The sequence below is a fragment of the Takifugu rubripes genome, chromosome 18 (genome assembly GCF_901000725.2).
Source record: "Takifugu rubripes chromosome 18, fTakRub1.2, whole genome shotgun sequence".
NCBI classification, from domain to species: Eukaryota; Metazoa; Chordata; class Actinopteri; order Tetraodontiformes; family Tetraodontidae; genus Takifugu; species Takifugu rubripes.
In genome coordinates, this window is record NC_042302.1 from 5,621,418 (window position 1) to 5,645,765 (window position 24,348).

The following is a 24,348-nucleotide window of genomic DNA, read 5'->3' on the forward strand; positions in this document are numbered from 1 at the left end:
GTTACACCTGGAGCACTGGGGAAGAATGCAAAGCAGGAATAAGCTCCACAGGGAGCCTGCCTCCAAAACTTTCAAAGCATTTAAAAGAATCCACAGTCCTCTGTAAACACCAGCATAGCTTCGGATCGCGTTATTTTGCGTAATAGCATTGTAATGACAGAGGGGCAGCAAGGACTGATGGAATTACTGCAAATACTCATTCAGAACAAGTAAAAAAACTAGTGCAGTCAAATACTCCTCAAGACCTGGCCATGTTTGATCGGTAATTGCAATTCTTCTCTTTGAAAAGCTGGTGAAAATGGAGACCGGACTTTTAGACTCAAGCACTAAAGCGGCGATTTTTTGTAAATTATTTTTTATTGAGCAACTGAGTTACCCGACTGTATTTAGACACGGGGAAGAAGCATAAAATGATTCCTTTTTGCTGCAAAGCAAAAGACTTTAACTATACTTTTTTGGTGCACTTTTCTCCTAATCTGGAGAATTCCAGTTTGGTTGAGGGGGGGTATTATCAGCCTGGATGAGGGTATTGTATGTTTGTGCACAAACAACCCAAATATGCACCTTCCTCCCACTCCCCACTCGTGTCCCAATCACAGGGCATGACCGATGCAGTTAACAGTTGTATTGTGTTGTGATTGCTGTGTTAATGGGTGCAGGGTGCTGAGAGTCTCCTTAATAAAGAGACACCCCTGTTTCCACGCATTAATCACAGCACCGCGCATGTGTGTGTGTGCGTGCGTATGTGTGTGTGATCGGGTGTTCATAGAGGGGAGCCAATCAACAAAAATGATCCACCCCACCACAAATAGACACAGCCTACACCACATCGCACGGCAAAAGGTCGTGCGAACGCGCCCGGATCGTGTGCACGTCGGATTCTGCCCCGCCCTTTTTGCGAAGCCGCAATTGTGAGTCCAAAATGTAAAATGTCACCATCATTAGCGCCCCGATTGGCAGCTGGCTGTTTCTGAAACACGGTCCATGTTCGGGTCGTTGAGGCGAATCAAATTCAGTCATAATCTGGATCAAGAAAAAAAGACAAATATGTGCACATATTACTCAGACACTGGCTGTGGGCAGAGAGAAACAACAGGGCTACTTAGTGGGTATTGTTCTGACGGACAGGAGGCACATTTGAATGATGCCTGGTTGAAAGAAGAGGACTGACGTATGCAGTAATTACGGTTTTGACTGATGGCGCCGACAACTGTCCCATAAAACGGCGCGTGGACGGTCTCACAGGCGTGAGTGGACGTGCAGGTGGCTCAACAGCCCTGTCCTGTGGGCAGAGCGGATGCATTGGGGCGTTCGCTCGCTTTGCTAGGTTTGTGTCGCTGCCCGCGTGTGAAGCTGCGTGAAGATTAATGGAGCCAATCTCTGGAGCTATCCAACAGAGTGGCCATTCCCTCCCTATCCCGTGTTCTCCTATTCCCTAGCTCTCCCTCTCTGCTTCCACCTCTACCTTTCCCCCCTCGATGTAACTCTAATTAAATGAATCAATCAGTGGCGAGGCCATCGCCGGACCGATAGCATTAAGCTGCTATGGCTACCGGCGTTTGTATGTTGACGTGATGCGGGCTGTAAAAAACAAGTAGAATAACAATGATCAGTTGTAAAGGCGGGAATCAAGAAAGGGATCAAACAGGAACGAATGAAAACCAGAAAACAAATAAGCTACAGACAAATATAGAGCGAGGGGACAGATTTGTGCCTCGCTGCCTTTGTCCTTCCTTTCACAACACTGCTCCTCCTGAGACTTATCAGCCAGGGCTTAGTTATCACACAGACACATGAATGGCTGTTAACCTTTCCCACTGAACTAGACGTCGTCCCGCTCAGCTCTTATCACGCACTCCTAGTGGACAATATACAGCCAATGTCAGGAATAAAACCATCATTATTATGCAATATACACACATGATGTATGTATTAGCACGGCGGCTGAGTCTACTGGGTCCATGTGATAGTCAAATCATTGCCTATTACTATTTTACTTATAAATTGGATGCTTGGAGTCGCTATATTGCTTCCTGTAGACTGATATGATATAGAATCTTCACCTTGACCCGTGTGCAGTGTATTTATAAAGTCACTCTCAAATTCTCCTGGAGAGATATCACTGACAAAGGGTCAAATAACTCATAAATATATTTAATAATCTGGCCCTAAAAGTCTAAAAGTTAATGTTATGGAAATGTATCGATAAATATTCTGCAAGGAGGAAACAAGGCGGATAAATCTCCTGGATTTGATATCGCTGATAGAGTTGAACGGAAGTGTGAAATCTGCAACAGCGGGATAATGCACGTGAGTGCTATCTGCACGCCGGGACATTTGCATGTGGGCCCTCCTCGACTCTATTTCAGAGACTGCACACGCGCCGAACACCAATGCCATCCCCAGATTTGAACTATTGCACGCATTAATGTGTGCTCCAGTGCTTGCAGGGAGCAGATGCATTCATAAAACCTCCTCCCTTGTGGTCCATACGTGGCTCTGGCCAAGGTGTATGTGGAAGAGTGTTTAATGTGGTGTGGCAATATTGAGTTTTCTCCATCTCATCTACCAAGACGGGCCCAGATTGGAGCAGCACGCTGGTCTCTCTGGTTGCAACTGGCACGGAACATATCAGGGCACTTAAAGCACATTATGGATACAAATTCAGCAGGAACAGACACACAAAGAGACTCACAATACCACACACACGCACTGTTACTATGGCAAAGATTATATACAGCACCACTGTCCTTATAACACTAATTATTCATTGCAGTTTTATAGTTGGTCCATCAACCACTGTCTCCTGTGCAATAAACTCCTCTGTGTGGCAAAAAGTATTGTTTTCTTATTATAAAGAGCGCTGACAGCAAATAAAGACTTCAAAAATGTATTATAGGAAAGAGTAGTATCATAGCAATGGCAGTGCAGAGGCACAAAGCAGTTGGAATGCAAGCGCATCCACACAGAGAGCGAACTAACCCCCATTTAAACATAAACACATCGCCAAAAAGACCACAGAAACAAATGCCACTCTAAGCCAGGGATGTGAATGGCAGGGCGAGAAGAAAGGAAGACGCTTTTATTCAGCCCAATTAAAAAGGCAAAAAGCCAAAACAAAAGGAGTGTTCTATTGCACTCCTCACTATTGGCAGAAAGGCTCATTAGCCGCAGCAGCATAATTAGCAAGATGCTGCACCGCTCGTTAAGGAGGGGCCCGAGCCGTAAACAAGCCCTCCTGAACTCCAGACGCCCACGGTCTCCTCTCTGTAATGATCTGCCACCGCTGTTCCCTCGCTATGAAAGAAGCAGGAAGACTCTAACAGAAACAAACATGTCGTAAATATGCACACGCAGACTAATGCATAGCCAACACACCCACGAGGCAACACAATATCTGTATTCATCACAGCCCAGCCCACAACTTCTACAGTTTAGTTCCATTTTTCTCAAAACAAACAGGTTTGCTCATGTGGGATTCAAAAGCACACCCAATATTATTAATACAATTTAGAATAATATATTATTCTAACAAGCTCTCTTTTTTGTGGTTCGGGTCCTCAGAAACATGCTGTTTGGGTGTCAAGTCTTGCTGGTACCCTTCATAGATGAGGCCTGTACAAGAAAAGCCCCCAAAGAAAGAGAAAGTCTAAACGTTCCGTGCGTGCACGTGCGTGCGCATGCGTGTGTGCACACGCGGGCATCAGCACCTGAACTAAATGAAATCTCACAAAACAAGGTGAGTCCACTCAGGAGATCTTTCCTCCATTGAACAGTGGTAGAAAGGGGAGGCAGCGCTAGGCTAGCAGGTAGCGTGGGATTTTCTTTTGTAAGTGCTCCTAACTGCTCACCTGTGGGCAGGGTACACACTCGGAACAGAAGGCTTTGGCTATTCACGTCCTGCCTTCTTAGCTTGGACTGTAAAAATGAACAAAGGAAGCAGGCCGGGGCTAGTCCCGCCTCAGAAATGGGCTTTATTCCACCCTACTTCAATTGTATTTCTATATAATCGAAGCTGGGGAGTTCCTCACCTGCAGCAGGGGTCTCTGGACTCCCAGGACCTTCATGGTATCAGCACCGGCCAGGATCTTCAAAGGGTCGGCTGCTTTGCTGACTGCCTCAATGTCCTTGTTGATTTCATTCCGCACCTAACGGTAAACTCAGTTTCAGCACCAGCCTCGAGTTCTGCTGTTAAACGTCAAATCTAAACCACCCAGATCAGCTGCTGGGTGCTGGGTGTCCACCTGACAGGCTTGAATTTTACAAACCTGGTTGAGAAAGAGGTCGTTGATGTAGTAGGTGAGGAAGGCCCGCAGCTGGCATTGCTTAGCCTGACCTGGGCCCATGTTCATCTCTATCTCCTGGATGAACCTGAGCAGAACAGTCAAAAAAACAAGGGAACACATCAGCTTAGTGGCAACAGTACAAATGTAGTGAATCAAGTGACATGGAGGGTTAAAATCTGCTGGTGATTGTCAAGACACAGGAGTTGAAAAACATTTAGGTGAGTGCGAGCGGCTTAGGAAAACTCTTGGTTCACATCAACAGCGCTTCTGTGTGCAGGCCTGTGGATTTCCCCCCCCCCAGAGACGTGGTATTGTCAGGGTCAGGCCTTAATATATGGGATGGGCGAGATGTGTGCGCAGCACACCTCATTTGTCAGAAAATCCTCGGTCACTCGAACACACCACAGGGTGAACCACGGGACACAAAGTGCTTCCTCAAGCACTCAGTGCATATAAATGCACAAATAAATCAAAGTCCTCACGAAAAGGATTCTTCGACGGAGCTGCATTATTGTATTTGCCCTTAACTTATAGGAAAGCAGGAGATACGGAGAGCACGGATAAATGTTTTATCCAAGGAACTGAAGACAAATCTGTGGTGAAGTGAAGCTACAAAATGAGCCTTAGCAGCGATTCGGATGGAGGGAGAGCAAGAACGAAGGCTCCATTGTCTGGAAATTAGGCTAAAGGAGGAGAGCGTCACCGGTCTATACAGGAACTATCCACCAGTGGGGCGGATGATTGATCAGCTGCAGTTGAGCTGGCGTGCATGAAAAAAAAAAAGGAAAAAAGAAAAAGATGCAATTGCAAAAATGCAATCACAGCGGGGGTGGGGCTACAGAGCAACTCTTGAGCGCTTGTACGCGCGAGAGAGGAAGAAGTCAAGCTTCAAATCATTTACCGATCCTCACAGAGTGGAAATCTAAGGTGATAAACTCGTCTGTCCATCAAAGGTCAAAAGAAAGGTGGTCTGAGATGCACCGCTTTTGTATAAATCGTATAAATTCGCCTCCTTTTACAGAAATTCTAACCCCTGCCAACGGCTTCATTTGTACGAATCGATCACGAGACAAAACCTGCCAATTGAATCGTGCGTGCTGTTGTCCCGAGATCCATCTCATCCTGTCATCATTGTCAATGTTTCAATGCAAACTGTCGAGATGATGGATCCTCGAGCCTACCGCACGAGGACAGATGGATTTTTGTAGGCAGGGGTGATAACGTTTGAGTAATATTGCAGGGATGAGGCACTAAAAGGGTTTTTGTCTATGCAGACGGCCATCTGGAGCCCAGCTGCAGGTCCTTTCATGAGGATGCTGAGCCCATGGGTGCTGCAAAAAAGTTGAGCCAAGCTAAGTGGGCTAAAAGTGCTGCTGGGACCTGCAGCAGAAGCTTCATCAGAGCGAGTAAGCAAATTAAAAAATTTAACAAAGATAGCAAGCTTTGTGAAAGGCTTCAGGAAATTACTGCCCTGTACATTTAAACAGGCTAATTAGATAAGGATGCTTTTAAAAAAAACCTAAATAACACCTGAAAGAAATTATCATTGGACTCGTTCCAACCCTGCTGAAGACGCAACAGCGCTGTGCAGCTTCTAGTGAAAATGAGCGCCGGTGCTGTGCACAGAGCTACATACTTTAAAGGTATTTTCTGGAGCTCAGAGTTTCATCCCAAAAACGTCCTCCTACGCTGGAGCCGCCAGTCGTTTTAGGAGGACGGCTGGACTGAGCTGACGTCTCGGCTTCAACAAGGCTTGACGTTACACGGGTGGAAATTGACATGCTTTCTCCACATCTCCTGGACTTCTGCATGATTGAATGAAAACAAGACCCGGCTCTTCAACTCGTCCCTCGGGAGAATCTAAATCTCAGTCTAAATTGTTATCGTGTCATTAGGCAATGTTAAACAAGCATGTATGCTCTATTTATCAGGGTGTACGGCACCAAGAATAATGAAAAAATGGTCAATTAGTGTATTCTATTCTTCCATTTGAAGGTAAAAGTGTGGGGAAAACGGTTTCCTTTTTCACTTTAGATGGACCTTTTTGGTGCGTTTGGCAGAACCCCTTCTTCTGCGGGGCCATCTCCTGTGCTGACGCCACCGCCCAGATGTTTCACTAGACAGAGAACCGGACCCTGACTGGGTCACCTTCATCAATTTTCAGCAGCTGTGACAATGGAAGGTAGATTTCCCCTTTTTGGGCCAGTTTTTATTTGAAACAATTGTTAAAAAATCGATTTCCATGGCAGAAAACCCCTTTAATTTGAATATTAACTGTAAATCATTTTATATGCTAGCTAATGTTTGAAATGTCTATTAAAACACAAACACAGTCTTACAAAAGAGCTGTTGGAAACTATTTCCATGTGCCGCATCTCCTGTTGCTATGGTTAAGCTTTAGACACGGATCCCGGAAGATTGTCATTTCATGAACAACAACAACTGGATTGAGCAGGAATACATAAAACGGAAAAGGAAAAAAAATCAATTTGACACACTTTGCTATGAAGCGATCATTCGTACGCAGTCTCTCCGGTTCCAAAAAGGCACGCTTGAAGGCACCACGCGCTTACACACCCAGCCTGCTATTCAAATTCAGTAGGTGTTCACAATCCCTGTCCTCCCTGTGGGGTGGGTTGCCACAGGAACCAACGTGGCTGCGGACGTAAGACTCCAGATCCAGTTTCTTAGTAGTGATCTCCAGCGACTGCACTCCACTGGATGTAATAATCAGTCAGTAATAATTAGAAAACAGATGTCAGTCTCGAGTTTGGGGCTAAGGAACTGAAAAGGCCGTGCCCTCTGTGTGTGCACATTAAGAGCGAGCGCATCATGCCTGGACGGAGTCGAAGATTTGGCTCAAAAATGAAAAGATAAAGCTCGATTACTTATGAAGGCCTGAAAAATGAGAGCAGACAGGGACAAAAGAACCCGTTAAACAGCAGACAAAATTAATCGTTCACTGGGAACTGAACCTGAAGTCATAAAAGCCTCTTTAAATAGACGGGGTTGGAATCCCATCATCTATTTCCATCTGCATCCGAGGCGTCATGATTCTGAGAGGGAAACGGGATAAAGACAAAGATTTCCCAAAGACAGAGGAATAAGCACGGGCCGGGATCGATTCGAGTCGGCGTCTCGGAATCGCCTCGAATTCCCCTCCGGCGCAAAGCTCTGTGCTACGGTGAATTCTGATTTTGCCAGACAGAGAGGAGGGATGGTTCTGCAGAGGTCTACGCTGAGAACAGGATGCGCTGAGCCCCTGTCAGCCGAGAGAACTAGAAGGAAAAAGAAGGAGAACGCACGTGCCTCCGCGGTGCAGACAGGAAAAACCTGCGCCTGTATCATTATGACACACATGGACTGATATAAAAATGAACTGCCACCTGTCAGTAGATCAACGCGCCACATGAAGTGACACTTGAAAGCACTTATGCCAATAAAACTACTATTCAGTCACTTCAGGAAGCTTTCCTGAGCCATAAAAGGTCCTTAATGGATGGCGACAGCTTGGGTTTTATGGTGCAACATTAGCTTCCATTCCAAAGGGTAAGACAATAAGATCTACCGCGGTCGTTTTTAATTCCAATCAAACGGCACATTTTATATTGATTTTTTGCACACTCCGATACACACCCTAGCGCAGAAGAATAAAATTAATGAAGTACCACCTGAGAATATACAGAACCATTCCAAAAGCTGAAAAGCTTTAGGAACAAGCTCTACTAAAAGATCGAAGAAAAAGTCCTCCTATCTTGACCCACAACCCATCCTTCCATAATAACTATCACCACTAGATGGCAATGTGTCAGCTTTTTAAGCTCGGACCAGTTGAGTCCATTTTTCTTCTTGTTTCACAATTGGTTTTGGGGAAGAATTAAGATTCCAGTTGGTGTGCGCCATCTGAAACCTGTGAAGGATTTGCCATGTGTGAATAAGAAAGACAAAGGGTGGGGGGAGTGAGGTGCATGTGTGTGACTAAGTTACATTAAGTGGGTATTTTCATCAGCGCCTGGTAAAATACATATGGGCTTCCTACTCACCACCTACGCCTTCACCAGCCTCCCTGCTGTTTCTACCCTGCCCTTGCCCCTCATGCTGCAACACATATGCTGAAGGCTTTCGGTGTTTGTTCAGCAGAACAAAAGAGAACGCAAATGCAAGGTAATCAGTAAAGTCTCAGTCTGTGGGCAGACACTGAAAGCAGCAGGTATAAATGAGGTTTATATGCAGGACTTTTTTTCAGAAAGTACCAAAATAAGGCAATTTTTTATGATGCCTTTCATAATTTCTGCACACAAATATTGATTTAACAGAGCTTGTTTTTCAAGAAATGCCACCAAAACACAGCTACAGTTAATGTAAAAGTACGACTATATTACACACATATCTCATAAACGTTATTAATGATGATGTATGAGGTCTGAAGCTGCAAATGGAAGAAAACCCATTAAAATAGATGGGTTTCATTTATCCACGCACAAGTGCACGACTGGGTATTACAACAGAAATCCAATATATAACGCCAATACATGTTACTGTGCTGTGCAGAAACCGAGAAAAAAGAAACAAAACAAAGCCTGATGTTGATGTACATAAAAATGCTGAACAGCAGAACTAATCAATCCCTTAGGTGTGTATAGCCACTCGGGATATAAGCAGCATTTTAGCAAAAACGCAAGTTCAATATATGTAGTAAGCAGAAATGTGAGCCAAGGGACTGATGTTTGAAATTCAAGTGATCCTATCTCTGAGTGACACAAAGGTACACAGGTGTGTATCCAGATACGGGCTATGGATGTTCAGTGTGTTTGTGTGTGCGCCCCCATATTTCTATTTCTTGCATGTGCATTTATGCGCCTATTTCCGTCAGCATGTGTACGTGTGTGCCGGCGCGCCGCAATGTGGCGCAGACCAATTAAAACGGAGGAGATTGATGACCAGGGGCTCCGAGTCGTGGCGGCGGCAGAAGCAGCAGCAGACAGCTGCTTCCTGCAGACAACAGGAAATGAGATGGCCTTGTTTAGCTGACGCTGCCGACGCGAAACGCCGCAGAGCCTCAAAGACAAATCGCCGCCTCGTCACCGCGGCTGGTCCTTTCCTCCATTCCTTCTACAGGATCTCCTCCATCTGCGAACTTTTTCATGCCTCTCAAAGTCTGCACCCGGAGTAGATAATCTTAATTACATAACAAATGACGAGCGGCTCAAGATTTGTTTGGTTAAAAAACACTGAGCTGTCTCGCGGCGCCTTTAATAACAATGCGCACATGCTGGGTCTGCAATGGACTCTGGTCTCATGGGAAAAAAAGCAGCACAGAAGCTGGGACGGTTCTATTCACAACAGCTTTCAAATTTCACATTTTCTGTCATGAAAGTGTGAATATTGAACAGGCAACGCAGGCTAAAATCTAAGAGGCATTTTTCACTAATGAGCCCATAAATGGATGCCGAAATCTGGTAAGGGCACTTATGCCCCAGTGTGCTGCGTTAAAAAATCTGATTTGTCACAGCGGTCTGACTAAAGCGTTGGAAAAAGGATTCCACCAACAAGTTACAATCATTTCTGTGCTGTAGGAATGGGAGGTACCGTCCACGTCTCAATTTGAAAGTCAGCATTCTAAAGGATAAGAGGGGGGAAACTGAAATGCACCCTTGGAGACAGAGCCCCATTTATTCCCATGAAGTTGCTCGGTGAAGCATTGAGCCATAAACATGTTATATTACCTGGTCAAGAAGTGACGTCTGTACAGCAGCGCGCTATTGACTTCTGGCAAACAAGCAGTCCACTTCTAATTTAGCACTCTGTTGAATTTAATCAAGAAAATAAATAATCTTTTCACCTTGAATAAGAATACAAGTTGGTTGTTTGATGTGGTTTTGGTGGTTTAAAAAATGATCAGTTGTTCAAAGTTAAATGTGACACTGTAATGACCCAGTCTGACCAGCATTCAGTGGAGGTCCTAATATCTGAAATTGCTTTAAACGCCCATCTGCAGTATAAAAGCTTGCTAGCACAATTATCCTAACTGCTTTTAACCCTGGCCAACTTCATTTCCTCCCTTTCTCTTTCTATCCCATGACAGGAGAGGGGCTGCAGGAGGTTCCCCCTCCTCAATGGAGCCTCAGGAGCATAGTGACGATCTTTCATAGCCACAATGGGGGGCTTTTGGGCTTAAATTGCCCTTTTTGTGCTCACTGTAAAACATCAGTCAATACAAATAGCGACAGGTGATAGTACTTATCATGACTGGTCCTCAGAGAATTTGTGTCAGTGAGGGGGGTCTTTGGCCCCCTATTTTACGATAAAAGGCACCAATTGCTTGATGTGTTTGTCACACACACCCACACACACAATTCTATAGTCAAAGAGCCAGGTGCAGACCAAAATCTTGTCTGATTGTACTGTTTACTGCACAGCTAATGAATCAGGATTTAAGTGTTTACCTGCGCCTTATGAAAGAGGGCTGATTAATAACCCCGGCGTTAAACGAACTCCCACAGGTACAATTAGAGAAACAAGAGGAACAGGACGGCTTTATTAAAGTGTGACAGGAAATCTTAAAGAGACAACAGAACAACAAAAACAACAATGCAAGGCTGCTGGAGTACAGCACTGGAAATGATGCTTTGGAAATGAAGGAATTTGATACCCAATACAATTTCTGCCACTTTTTCGGGATTCTTCACCTTCTGCCCCTCTCTCTCTCATAATTAAAGTTTTCCAATCAGAGCTACCGGTGATTACATGATGACATGATACGTCTTATTGAGCATCAAAGGACGCTCGTGTCTCGACGAGTGACTCAGCAAGACGAAAATGGCAACTGTCCCTGAGAGAGCGAGGCGCCAAAGCACTTTTCAATTTGCCTGAAAACTACTTTGAAAAACACTTAACTTGCACAGTGCACGTAAAGCTCTGGCTGCAAAGATAGGGAGTCTATTTTGGCCCAAAGGGGGAAGCGTGAATGGAATGTCGCCCTTAAGAAAGGTAAGTCGGGGTCAATTGTAAGGAAATTGCAGCGGTTTCTGATATATTCCTCAGAAACAGCCACAGGTCAAAGGAAGCCATTTATAGAGCAACTATTTCACACAGCCAATGATAAATAGATTGATCTGACGTTCCCATACTCACGAGCGTGTGCTATTTATTGTATTTTCTCCATATATGTTTCATAGTATCAGAAGAATGTAAATGTTGACGCATTTATTTCTCCGTCAGTTACACGAGAAGAGCCCTTAAATATCACATTTGGAAAAAAAATAACACTTTATAGCCCTTATTTTACACCACTACATCTCACCCTTTATTTCACTCACTTCTCTCCCGCCAGATCGCTTCTGCCTTTTAAAGTTTTTCACGTCCCGCTCCTTCATCTTTCTCCCAATTCCCCAACGTCTCTCTATTTTTACCCCTGCGTTGCCGTTATCTCTTCATGACACCGTTTCAACCCCTCCTCTGCTCAGCCAACCCTTCCACCATCCCTCATCTCACTCTATATCGCACCTCCATTCCATTTAGACCTTTATGTTAGCGTAGGACTTTCCATCCTGTTGCATCTGGGTAGTAAAGTGAAATGGTTCTAGGGGCCCCATTGGAGCCTGATTGAATTTAAAAAGAGAAAATGCCATGAAGAGAACTTGTGGTGAACGGACTGGAAAACACTGAAAGGTTCCCCAGGCTATGATGGTGCTGGCAGGGAAGGAGAGGCGGGCTTCAGCAGAGAGAAATGGTGGAAAGGTATAAAAAGGGGAGTAAAAATGCCACAGAAGAAGAAATTAAGGAAGCAGCGGTGGAGAGAGGCTTGATTTTTTCAAGGCTGACCACGGGCATGAAAAGCAGCCTATGAACGTCGCACAGGAGGAGGCACAAGAGCGCTGACAGGCCCCAGGGAGTGACGCACCACGGGTGGGGAGGAGAGGTGACAGGTCTCGTATTGGAGAGTGCCAGCAAAATGTGAGTCTAGCAAGCAGCTATCAGGTTGTGTGTCTGTCCTGCACACACTTCTGACCCTCCTCCCCCACATCGCATTAGACGCTGAAGCCGCCGCCTGTCAGCGCACAGGGACGCACCAAACCCAAAGGCGGAAGGTAAAAGCAACCACACACAATACTTAAAACACACAAGTCCTTCTGTATACATTTCCGCCATGGGGAAATATGATGTTAGGGGTTAAATTATTCATTGATCCTTTCAGAGCCGGTCCGAGGCTGCTTGTCTTGGTGTCACGTCTTGGTCTCTGCATCAGTGTGTCCACTTGAAAGGACTCTTGGGAAAAGAGACAACCTTGTCCTGACCTTTAACTTTGTGTATGTGCTCTAAAAAGTAATGTGGGTGCATGGGGGGTCATGTGGGTGCGTTGGGTTTTCTTCATATACAATAACTATAAAGATTCCTTATAAATCGGGTCCCGGGATGGCCGATATGCTCCAGTGGGAATGGATAGAAACAAATTCCATGATGGATTTATATTTCAGACATGCATAATAATTTGAGGTTCTATCTCAAATATTAAGCAAGCGAGGCAAATTAATTAAGAAAATTAGCATCAAGACCTGTGCTCCCTTCGGATTTCTCTGTATTTCTCTCAGATTTCCCCCACCAAGAGACCAATTACAGATTAAACCTATTTGTTAGAACTAAAAAGCAAGTGATAAAGACTGCTCTAATGTGTTGTCTGCTATCAATAGTTCATGACATCACGACACATCACATCAGGGATGATTAACTGATCATAGATGAGACTCCGTCCATATAAAAGATGATTTTACGACAATAATTACCCATTCCATTGTCCAATTGTTTGCGGGTGGAATGAATAGTTTCAGTCTGAAACCTCCATAATTATAGCAGTAAATAGTCTTTCTTATTCTTCTTACTAGGAGACCAAAGTCAGTGGTAAACAGATCAATGAGAGAAAGAAAGACAGAGGAATAAAGAGAGAGAAGCCAGAGGAGCAAGGAGAGATGCGGAGACAAGAGGATTAGCCAGAAGAGCCCTAATAATCAGCGCACAGCCGACAACTGTTCTCAACAGCCTCAAAGAGAGAGAAATAAGTCGACAGGGAGAGAGATATATGGTGCTTAACAACAGTTAGGTCAAGAGGATGAGATTCCCTGCTTTGAACATCTGGATATACATTACCTCTGAATCCTAAGACATTATACTTTGCGCAGGAGCGCAGTTTCCCTCCAGCAACTTATTTCTGTGTTATAACTGCGTCTATAACAGGGGTCGGCAACCCAAAATGTTGGAAGAGCCATATTGGACCAAAAAAACAAGAAACAAATCTGTCTGGAGCCGCAAAAAATTAAAAGCCTTATATAGGGCTCATAATAAAGGCAACACTTGCTGTAAGTGTCTATATTAGCTGCATTAGCCTACTTTCCAAATGATAAGTAGGCTACAAATACATAATGAGCATTCATGATGAAATGTTTATTTTCCCTGCAGCATCCTGGAGAGAATGAGGCACCACGTGGCCGCTCTGCTGTACGATGACGCTTTAAGTTTAACTTCCATTATAATGAGATGTTGAAATTAAATATTTATTATACACATTTATACAGCATTGGAAAACTTTAAGAATGATTGTCACGTTATTCCTCCTACAGAAATTATATTAAAACAATTTCCATTTTCATATTTTTGAAAAAGCTCCAGGGAGCCACTAGGGCGGCGCCAAAGAGCCGCATGCGGCTCCAGAGCCGCGGGTTGCCGACCCCTGGTCTATAAAATAAGATAGTCGGTTTCTTTATCTGGTCTTGTGGGAACTCAACTCGGAGATTCTTGACGGTTACGCGGCGCCGCAACAAGGCGTTCACCAACCTATGTCCTGGAATGCTCTCATTACCTTAGCGCAGTTGCTAGGGGAGCCGTGTGATATTCAATACTTCTGTTTCCCATCCCTCCAATCTCATTTACACTTGACACCTGACATTTGCATAATGGCCTCACTCCATCTCCTATCTGTTGAGACACAGGATGGAAGCGTGTGTGCGTGCGTGTGTGTGTGTTTGGCAATGATGGGCGCATATGCTTGTTTAAACTGAGTTTGTGTTTTTGAGTGGGTGTCACACGGTAGGGGTTAAATTACTTCCGTCTTAATCTTGCTCTTTAAACTTGCAGAGAGCTCAGAGTGCATCATACTGGCTGATTTGGGTCAATTTACTGAAATGCTGGCAGGAACACGAAAATGCTAATCAGGCGTGCTGTGACCCCAATCAGTCAGAAAGAGGTATTAGGATATGAGGAAAACTGAGGCGTTGTCATTTCTGTAGCAGGATTATTGGAACATCTGATTATTATCCTACTAAACAGCTCCGAATCAGAGGTTCAGGTAGAGAACAGGAAGTAAAGGGTTGAACTCATGGCTGTTGTTCATGTAGCTGATCCTGCTCTCTGGAAGGGCTAAACTTCACCTGTGACTGACAGGTATGGTACATCAAGAGGGAGCATGACAATAGACCAAATGAAGCCACTAACTGAAAGGAACACCATTTCCACAAGCCTAGCGCATCGGTAATATTGAAATGTATGAAAAGATGGCATCCTGCTAGTTATTTATTTTAAGCAGTTGGCGTTACGCAGAAAAAGCACTTAAAAAGACGTAAAAGACTACTGCTAGATATAGGGTCACAAGACTAATTAGCCAGTCTGTATGTTAGCATCAACCACAGCCTCTTGCTAAACATAAAGAAATGAACAAGACTGAACTTAACTGACTCTTTCTGTGGACATTTAGTTACTTTATTAAAAGAATGAATTGCTTTTATTTTGCTAATTTGTTGCTCACGGTAATCATAGCGAACACTTGCATTTTAATGTCCATCAATTCAATTATATTGAAATTCCAGCAACAAAGACACTTAGCACATATAACATTATCCGTTTAATAGATCATATAAACAAACTTACATGCAAAGGGCCATTCTAGAAAATATTTCTGTCAGCACACCTTTGCATAACTTTCCATCCCTCTCTGACCCTCTCTCTTTTGTAATGTACCAAATTGCCACAAATGGTGTGCCTTGAATATTTATCATGATATCTTTATGTAGCCCTCTGAACAAAAATGAAAAAACATATTATCCCCTCCCACATGCCTTCTAGCCAGAAAGCCAGTGAGCTCGAGCCAAGTGAAACATCATACTTAGTAAATTGCATTTTGAAACCAAGAGGGAATAAATACTGGAGATAAAGACTGCTCTAATGTGCTTAAATCCATTAGAAATCTCATATTCACACATAGTAGAAATCACATTACAAGACACCCCTAATGTCATTTCACGAGGTTTTTCCACGAGCATTTGCTGCCAGGGTAAGACACGAACATCAAACATAATGGATTTTTCTCTCCACCTCCCTTATGTTCGTTCCTCTCAGAGGTTTTGCTCAGTCCGCCGGTTGAATTCATATTCCCATTTGTCACTATGGTGGATCCGAGCTCTATTTCAGCTGTGTGTAATGACATTAACTAATGAGCTTTATTTAAAAAAAAAAAAAAAAAGACCTTCACAGAGAGAGGAAGGCATGTGGGGAGAATCCTAGATGTTTGCTTGGAGTCCTGGAGGAAAGCTCGGCTTTTTCACTTTGGTAGCTTTAACTGTAACATCAAATTGCTCCTTTTTTTTCCCTCAGCTGTCTGCGCTTCACTAGATTCACCCCCCCATAAAATAAATAGAAAAACAGGAGGGCGAAAGAGGTAACGTGGAAGTAAAACGCGTATTTCTGCTTGTTTGGATAACTCTGGAAGTGAAGCGACTGACATCTACAGCGTATTGATTTTTCCCTCTTCAGAGGAAACTCTTTAACAGCCGAGCTGCCTTACAGATATGTACTTAAAAATCAAAGATTTACTTCCAAATACCTCTTGCAATGGGAGCAGGGCTGATTGAAGGCAGGAAAGGCTCGATAAACACATGCTAGCCATGTGTTCTGGTCTGGTTTTTTTTTTCCTTGCGGTTGCACACACAGTGGGAACCCCATGAGTCCACCACGCCCCGCTGGGGATTGAACCATCACCGACCAGGGAAGATGCTCACAAAGGAAGAAATATCCATCCTCAGAGTAATGGGTGATGTCCTAGGGTCCGGGGTAAATTGCATTTGTTTTCAACAGGAGAATTTATTTTGTCAAAGGCAGCAGGAGCTTTTTTTAAAAAAAAACAAACAAAAATTAAACTTGCAGTTGGATTAGAAGTGGCAATTAGACGGGACCACCTATTTTGAGGAGCTACCCGGGGAAATAGACCGACCTTGCAACCAACAATTTAAAGTTCACACATATTTCTTTCAAGGTGAGACGGGGAGTGTTAATTGGACTTTATAACAACTCGGTGATGGGCTGGAGGTCTTTTTTTTTTGAGTTGTGAAGTACAGAGGTGTTAGGCTAAACTACGAACCCTCGCTTATCTGTTTACCTTTGCTAGATTACGCACATGAGCATAAACTGCATCTATAGCTTTATTTTTAGAGGTGGGTACAGTTATCTGGGGCTCCTCTTCAGAATGTACCGCCCCCACACAAACCCACATGCGCACAACCACAAACACATGTAAAGGCTACTTCAGAAGCCTGGCCCCAGACAGGGGAAGCGGATCAATCAATTACATCTCTGCTCCAGCAATCAAACAAGGTTATTATCAGGCAGCGGCTCGCCGACCTGGAAAGGCCTGGCCAATCAAAGCCTGCTGTGATGTGAGGGCTGTTGCTCGCTCATGTGACAGTAACAGAGAGTGGCAGCTCATGTTGTCAAGGGATGGGGAGGATGGAGAGAGTGAAGATGGGCATCTGAGGCTGAATTCAAAGAAGAAAACTGGAGGGAAAAAGGTTTGTGAGGGAGCAACAACAGAATATCTGTAAATTACCCATCTCCGACACTCTATCTTCACCTTCACTTTAATCTCTGAAGGAGAACAGACACAAAGAAAAACAGAAATTGCTATTTTATAACGGGCCCAGACAGGATATGGCGGCTAAAAATATCTGTCCACTTTAGTGATTCTCATTTTCTTTATTCAACAGGTATTAAGAACACAACACCCCCTACTTTTCCTTTTATAGCAACAGGTCTGAAGAATCATATTAAGCCTAATTCAGGAAAGACTCCAAAACACTTTCATTTTATTACTTTAGTGTTGGTAATAAACAGCTACAAATCTCCAGAGAATGTAGAAAACTTCGACAGCAGCCAATCACAGACCTTTTTATGGACCTTTAAGAGGGGGGTGTTGGGGGGCGGCAAGAATACACGAACATCTGTGTGACTACGATCTGGTCACCTGGAAACGCTACAAAGGCAAAACTGTGGTTCCAGGCGCACAGCAATGTTTGTCTGCGTGTCCCCGGAACAATTCGTCTTTCTAAACAGACTGGGCAACAATTCCCAGTCCAGCTATTTTCCCCTCACGCAGGCCTAAAGCCGCAGGGACAGCCAAAGCTGATTTCATAAGAAGTCGACTGCTGAGCATTCAGACAAACTAGACCCCTTAAGCTCCCACCGACAACTCGGTGCCTCGCGTGAGTCTGTTGGACAGGTTGCCCTGGGAACCGATCCTGATTCCATTATGGGATGGATGAGCACAATCAAAGAGTTTATCCTCCTTCTATAGCCAAAGAAAAGACCTCCGCAATGACGGATCTAATCTCCTGCACAATATCTGGTGTGTGTGTGTGTGTGTGTGTGTGTGTTGCCCAGAGAGCACATGTGTGCCTCTGTGAATGTGTGTGCTTGTAGACATGAGAAGATGGAAAACTCTGCACCTCACTAGAAAGTGGCTGAAGCTGCAGTTTCAGAGAGCGATAAAGCTGGGGGTATTATTTGCAGGGTTGTGTGTGTGTGTGTGTGTGTGTGTGTCTGTGGGTGGGTAGTATCCAGTGGGGAGGCCAGAGAATAGAGCCACTGCGGCGCTGCTAACAGGGGCTGGTGGGAGAACCTGGCGGGGCAACAAAAACGCTGGCAACGGGTTCCGCAAATGTCCAAAATGTTTCCGCTCTTGAACACTTTCATTTGGTGTCCTCGCCACTTTCCATCCATGAGAATTCCAGTTTCATTTTGGGGGAACTTTAACGAGAGTTACATTCCAAAGATCAGAAGATGCCAAAAGCTCAAGTCGCATGAAGCGAACGTCTTTGTGAGACTCCTTGATTCATCAATAAGTAGGAGTTACGCTCCCCTGCTCTGTAGGTTATTTCCTCGCCGTGTCTCATATTCTCCTCATGTATAATATATGACACGTGCGAAGTCTGTGCAAGCACAGGTGCAAACAGAATTCAAAGCATGAAAACGTGCCACCCAGCTTACACAGGATCCAACAGGCTTTATATCCTTCTGCATTTTCTTTCTTCTTGGACTTATCTCATTTTATTCTCATTCCACCTGTCTGTTTCTTTTATCATCTCTCCCTTTGTGTTTTTCTTTCATTGCTTCCCATCTGCTCTTGTCTCTGTTGTTGCCTTATGCTTTGTTTATCTGTCTCTCTCCGTATTTCTGACCTTTCCAGTGTAAAATCCTCTCTCCACCTTGATTTCAAGTCCTTAATGGGCACGGGTTTGTGAGGGGGGTGGCAGGAGTGAGGGACAGGAGGAGCGCTGTTTTCTGGGGAAAAGCCTTCTCAAAGAGTCAGAAAAGATTAGAAAAGAGAGCAAAGGCTGAGTGCACGAAGCACGCCATGTATGTGCGCCAGCAGGATTTAAGAGGAGACATTTTAATAGACTCAGGGCAGACTCTCTGATCAGAGGTGAAGCTGCTATTTGGGAATTTGCAACTTCTAAATCAGAATTTCAAGCAAGCCCCCTTTGTTCAATGTCCAATGTGCACAAACAAGTGATAACAAGCATTGAGATGTGTGTCCTCTCTGTCTTATTCCTTAGGATAACATTTCACCTCCTAATTAACTACCAACGCCTGGACACAACCAAACAGATATACACAGCAGAAATATAAAGACATGGCCGTCCCGCGAATGGCGAGCACTTTTCAAAATGCCAACCTCGTCCGGAGCACAGGGTGTAAATACCACCCAAATGTCAGCAGGAGACCCCAAAAGTCAAACTAAATTGGCTGTTATATGCACAAACACTCCCCTGCGTCTGCCACATATTGCCTCCTTAAAGATATACGCTCCCAGCCGTGACACATCTGGTGTGGTTGCTTCACTTGTGGGTGCAAAAGCCGATCTGATCTGGGAGTGGATGTTCAGCAAAGCCCATGTGTATATATGCTGCTTGTGATAACTTCAGAAATGCTCGTGTTTAACATAAACACAGGCTGAAGGGCACACAGTAAATACATTCAGTAAACACTCATCTTCCCCATCATAATCCATCCCTTTCTGGCCTTTAGCCAGCGGCGGACTGTAGTGGCAGCTTGCAAACCAAGGGAACCCAGATGTCCTCCTCCCTAGCTACCTGACCCAGCACTTCCTGGTGGAGGCTCTCCAAGACCAGGTGGGACATGAAACCCTTCCAATTTGCAGCCGTTACTCTGATTTGTTCTTGTGCTGCTTCAAATAATTTCATTCCCATTAACAGACCATTTCAATAAATTCATTTCATGTCATATGGAAATTAGCTCCAAAAAGATTCGCAAAAAGGTGACAAGTAAATGATAATAATGTACATCTGATTTAGGCGGCTGAGGAGAAAAACGGCACAAACAAACTTTAATACCCTGTTGTCTCATCCGCCCACACAAAACGCTGATTTCTAGCGCTACAACCCCCAACAGCTTTTGTCATTAAAGCTACCATAAGTTGCATGGCTGGCTGCAGGAGGTGAAGTGATCCATCAGCAGCATGCTACAGCACTGCCATTAGAAAACCATCTGCAGGAAACAGCGCTCCATTGGCACTAAAAGTTGAGAGAGGGCACGTCAGAGGGAGGGGGGAGCAAGAGGAGAGAGAATATGTGCACGTGTGTGTGTCTGTGTGAGAGGTAGTTTGCTATGATTGATATGATCCATTACGGAGAACATGGGAGATGTTGGCAGAAAGCTCGTCACCATTTTAGTTTTGTGCGTTTGTTCAGATAAGAGCGCGGCCGGGCCGGACCGCACTAAGGGGGGCTTGAACGTCCGGAAGAAATGCGGTGGCGGGGCCGGCGAGGCAAAATCTGAAACATCGCCGAGGACATGTGTTCGCTAGCGACATCCTGCAGAGTAAGAGAGCACCCGCAGACACATGCGCATTGCCATTACACTCTCAAACCTGTAATGTCCATTCAAGGACCACAGATCAATAAACAATAAAAGCATCTTAAGCTGGTCACAAAATGGACCCAACAGCTGGCGCCCAATTAACCACAGAACTGTAGCAATTTCTCTGATTTGATATTGTTTAGCAGTCTATCCAACATTTAATGATCGTGGGATCCGCATAATTTAATTGCGACTTACTTTTGCACTGCTTTTACCCTGACTTTTCACTGGGCAAACTTTAAAAAGCCAAGGAACAAATGAAATTAGCACACTATCATCTACTGCCCGGATGGTCCGTGTGAATGTCTGCATCCTGACCACTCGAGATGCTTTTACAGTCAAAACATCTGTTAACCTGACAGATTTGAGCAATTTCAATGGATAAGTGGACTGTTTTGCTTAGAAGATGCTCTCACACTGTCCATGTCCATTAAAAACGCGCTCCATGATTTTGAAAGTGTACGCCAACTACTGCAGTGTGAACACAGGAAATAGCACTGAGTAATGGGTCCGAAAAGGTAATGCATCACTGCATGGACACAAATCCAATTAAACCGCTTCAATATTAAATTTAGCAACTAGCTTGAGACGGCATCGCCGTACAGAAAGAAATAACACAGCAAAACCTGCTGCCGCAAAGACGATCCTTCAAACTACTCCAAAATAATGAGAAATAGAAGCACAGGCGGCAGTCACTCTTAATTCCTGGATGCTATCAACATAGCAGTTTGGATCAGAATTTATGTAAAGTATACGTTGTTAGCTTTGATTTACAACATACCACAATAGATAGTGACTAAGGGGACATGTCCCATAATGAGTTTAGATTTTACTGACACCGGGTCACGTCGTGAGTGATTTGGCCATTTTAAACCACAACAGATAGGATGGAGTGATACACATTTAGATACAAATAATGTGTTATGGTAGGGACGGATGAGACAGTCTTTCATTTATTTTCTTACGGAGCCTTCTGTTATTGTGGATCATAAAGAACCTTTCTGAGTCACACCATGCCACAGCTTTGCAAGTCTTGGGATCACCATGATGGATTTGTTGCATTGCGGTTATGGCATCCTATTAATTCTTCTTCACTTCTTCCGCCTGAAAGTATGACTTGCTTCCAACTTCATTTATTCTGTACGTGTGCCCGTGCTCTACCTCTGCACTCTCGTGCACTTCAATGACTCTTTTGGAGCTCTGCGTTGCTGAGCGCATTGTAGCCGAGGAAAAAGCACATTTTCGAGCAATCTTTCAAATGACTGCGCTTGGGTTCAGGTCCGTGGTCCGGCAGTCCTTTCAGAGCACTGCTCGCCATTATGACCGTACCTGAGAAGAGGCTGGAAGATCGCAGTGATGTTCCTCGCTCCCGGTTTACACACAAATTTCATTTCTCCACCTTCAATCAAGTTGTCATCGGCACCACCTGGAATAAAGGAAACAGACTTTTAAGGCCCTGGAATAGTAAGTTAAGAGCAACGTGTTTGATTAAATTGAACAAGTGGTGAAACAGCCCAAATGACTCTGTAGCATAAACTCCTGGAGCAAACCTTCAGCCCCAATAAACACAACACTCAATCGGGAGAGATCTCCATCACAAATCTATACACATCCTCGGTTACCTGCCTCCATTGGCAGTGCCGCAGTGTGGGCGAACACCCGGAGCTAATGGGGTTAATCAGGGAATCATTGCCATGTGGCATGCTGTGTGTGTGGGGGGGGGAGGGGGTCTGTGTGTATGAGAGAAGGGTTATGTCACAAGGGAGAAGAGGAGATCATAGGGGAGAGGAAGAACACCGCGGCTCATTAATTCCACTAATCCTGAAATAATCGATATAATTACCGGAGGAGGAGGATCGACTCGTCAATACAGTAAAGTGAAAGGCAAAATGAGCCCGTCTCTGTGTGTGTTCATTCTGAATTAATGTGCACGAATCCACAGCCCCTCACGACACTCTCACAAAGGTCCAGTGGAGGAGGAATGCAGCATTACCGAGTCATCTCTGTGCCAGAGATAAACACGGCTGGAGGCTTCAGGGGTTCAGTTCGTCAGGCCCTTCGTTTTTTGAAATAAGATATCACAAAGAGCAAAGAGGAATATTCTCCTGTGCACCAATGTGCACCAGAACAAAGTTAAGAGAGATCATATTTTCGAGGCCATTTACCTTTATTCTCAGAAAGCTTTAATTTTGTCTCATTATGTCACCAATACTTTGTTGCTGATTACTTTTTTTTTGTTTAGCTAGTCTGTCTCATGCCTTACAGGCTTGGCCCCCCAGGGGTCAATTGTGGTTACGAGCCCATCCATATTTTAAATTGAAGGTTTGTGCATGTGTGCTCCCAAATAGTAAGAGCGCATTGTGGCACAAAGCCTCGCCCTACTTCTTTCATCTGTTAAATTTCCATGTCCAATACGGCCTTGCAATAGTTGTGTAATAAAAGAAATACACACCGCCGCGGTCTGAAGACCTGCGTCTCTTTACCTGCCCAGCCGTGCATTCAAATGCATATCGGCTCATAGTAGCCTGCGCCTGGGACACCGCTAATGGAACAGCTTTCATTTTAAAAGATAGGAGAGAAGATTCACCACGTTTTCATGAGAATGACAAAGTAGGCCTTCGTTCCATCTAAAAGATTCATATCAAAGGATTTCTGAAGTGATGAGTTGGTATGAAAGTCATGTAGGTGACCTCGCAACAGAGCTCCAAAGTGGAAACGCGGAACCAATTCATGATGCACTCCAGCCAATCCCAACATGCGAGTCCTCCCTTCTTAAGACTCAATTAAAAGCAGCCGCAAGCGTTCCTGTTTGTCGACCTTTTCTCAGCGATCATCGGCGTGGAAAGAGCCAGACGAACTTTTCTGTCACTGTCATCAACTTGCAGACGCCTTCGTTTCTCATCAATGACATCCGCATCCCCCAGCCTCTCGGGAAGTCGGTGGGATTTTCCTTTCCCGCCAGGCCAGCGACCATGTGTGTTTTAGCAGTGGCGCCGACCAATTTAATTTCACGCTTCAAACATCGGCATCTTGTGTCAGACAAAAGAGCAAGCGAGCGACCTCATTGATCCATGGGGTCTGGGACCGGCTGCCAGTAGGGCAGAGCACCGATGAATAATAAATCTGTGCATAATAATGTGCACAGAATCCTTCAGAGAAGTCTCGACGTGTCAGGGTGACTGCCGGTTCAGGCCAGGATGCCACCAACCTGCCACCAGCTCGCCATCGAGAAAAAAATATGTAAAGTTGTCATTTTGTGTGTTAGCGCGTGTGGGTGCATTGGAGTCCCCCGGTGTGTGGGTCTGATCCAGGATTAGTGGGAGATGCTTGTGAAGGTGTGGTGCTTGGCTGGAAAGCTGCACATTCTCATGTGGCCAAATCTGCCTGAAATCACTCTTCAGGACCAGTGCGTCGGCTACAACACACACCTAGCATGCTAAGCTATTATTACATGCTGAAAAAACACACATGTAGACATAGAGATAAGAGCGTATGTGGATGTAGCGGATCTACATAGCCACCTTCCATGTGCTCATACACAATGAGTGACAGCCATCCGCCCCCCTGGGGTGCCTTAGCATGCGTTACCCATCCCACATGTAATCAAGTCAGGCAGTGACTTAGTGAAATTGCATTACCTACACTTTCCTGGTTTTGATGAGAAACAGGGTTGATGCCGAGATGAATTCTGGACTTTCACCCAGATTTAGAATGAAATAGAATGACGTGTAACACCTTCTTTAACAAACTGCATCTCCTGGGAGCAGCGTGTTCCTGGGTGCATCTCTGAGTGCGTCAGCGGCAGCGAGACGACTGCCGCAGAGACAGAAAGGGGAGTCCTAATCCCTAATTTGCAAGTGGTTTG

General features: G+C 44.7%; 1 protein-coding gene across 1 annotated transcript in view; it reads right to left on the reverse strand.

Moving 5' to 3' along the window:
* exoc4 (exocyst complex component 4) overlaps positions 1–24,348 on the reverse strand; it is a 69,262-nt gene that overhangs the window by 22,616 nt on the left and 22,298 nt on the right. The window contains exons 11-13 of the mRNA XM_003972871.3: positions 21,813–21,909; positions 4,269–4,371; positions 4,032–4,148 (exon numbers count right to left, since the gene is read on the reverse strand). Of these exons, the coding sequence (XP_003972920.2) occupies positions 4,032–4,148; positions 4,269–4,371; positions 21,813–21,909 (317 nt within the window). The remainder of the gene's footprint in view (positions 1–4,031; positions 4,149–4,268; positions 4,372–21,812; positions 21,910–24,348) is intronic.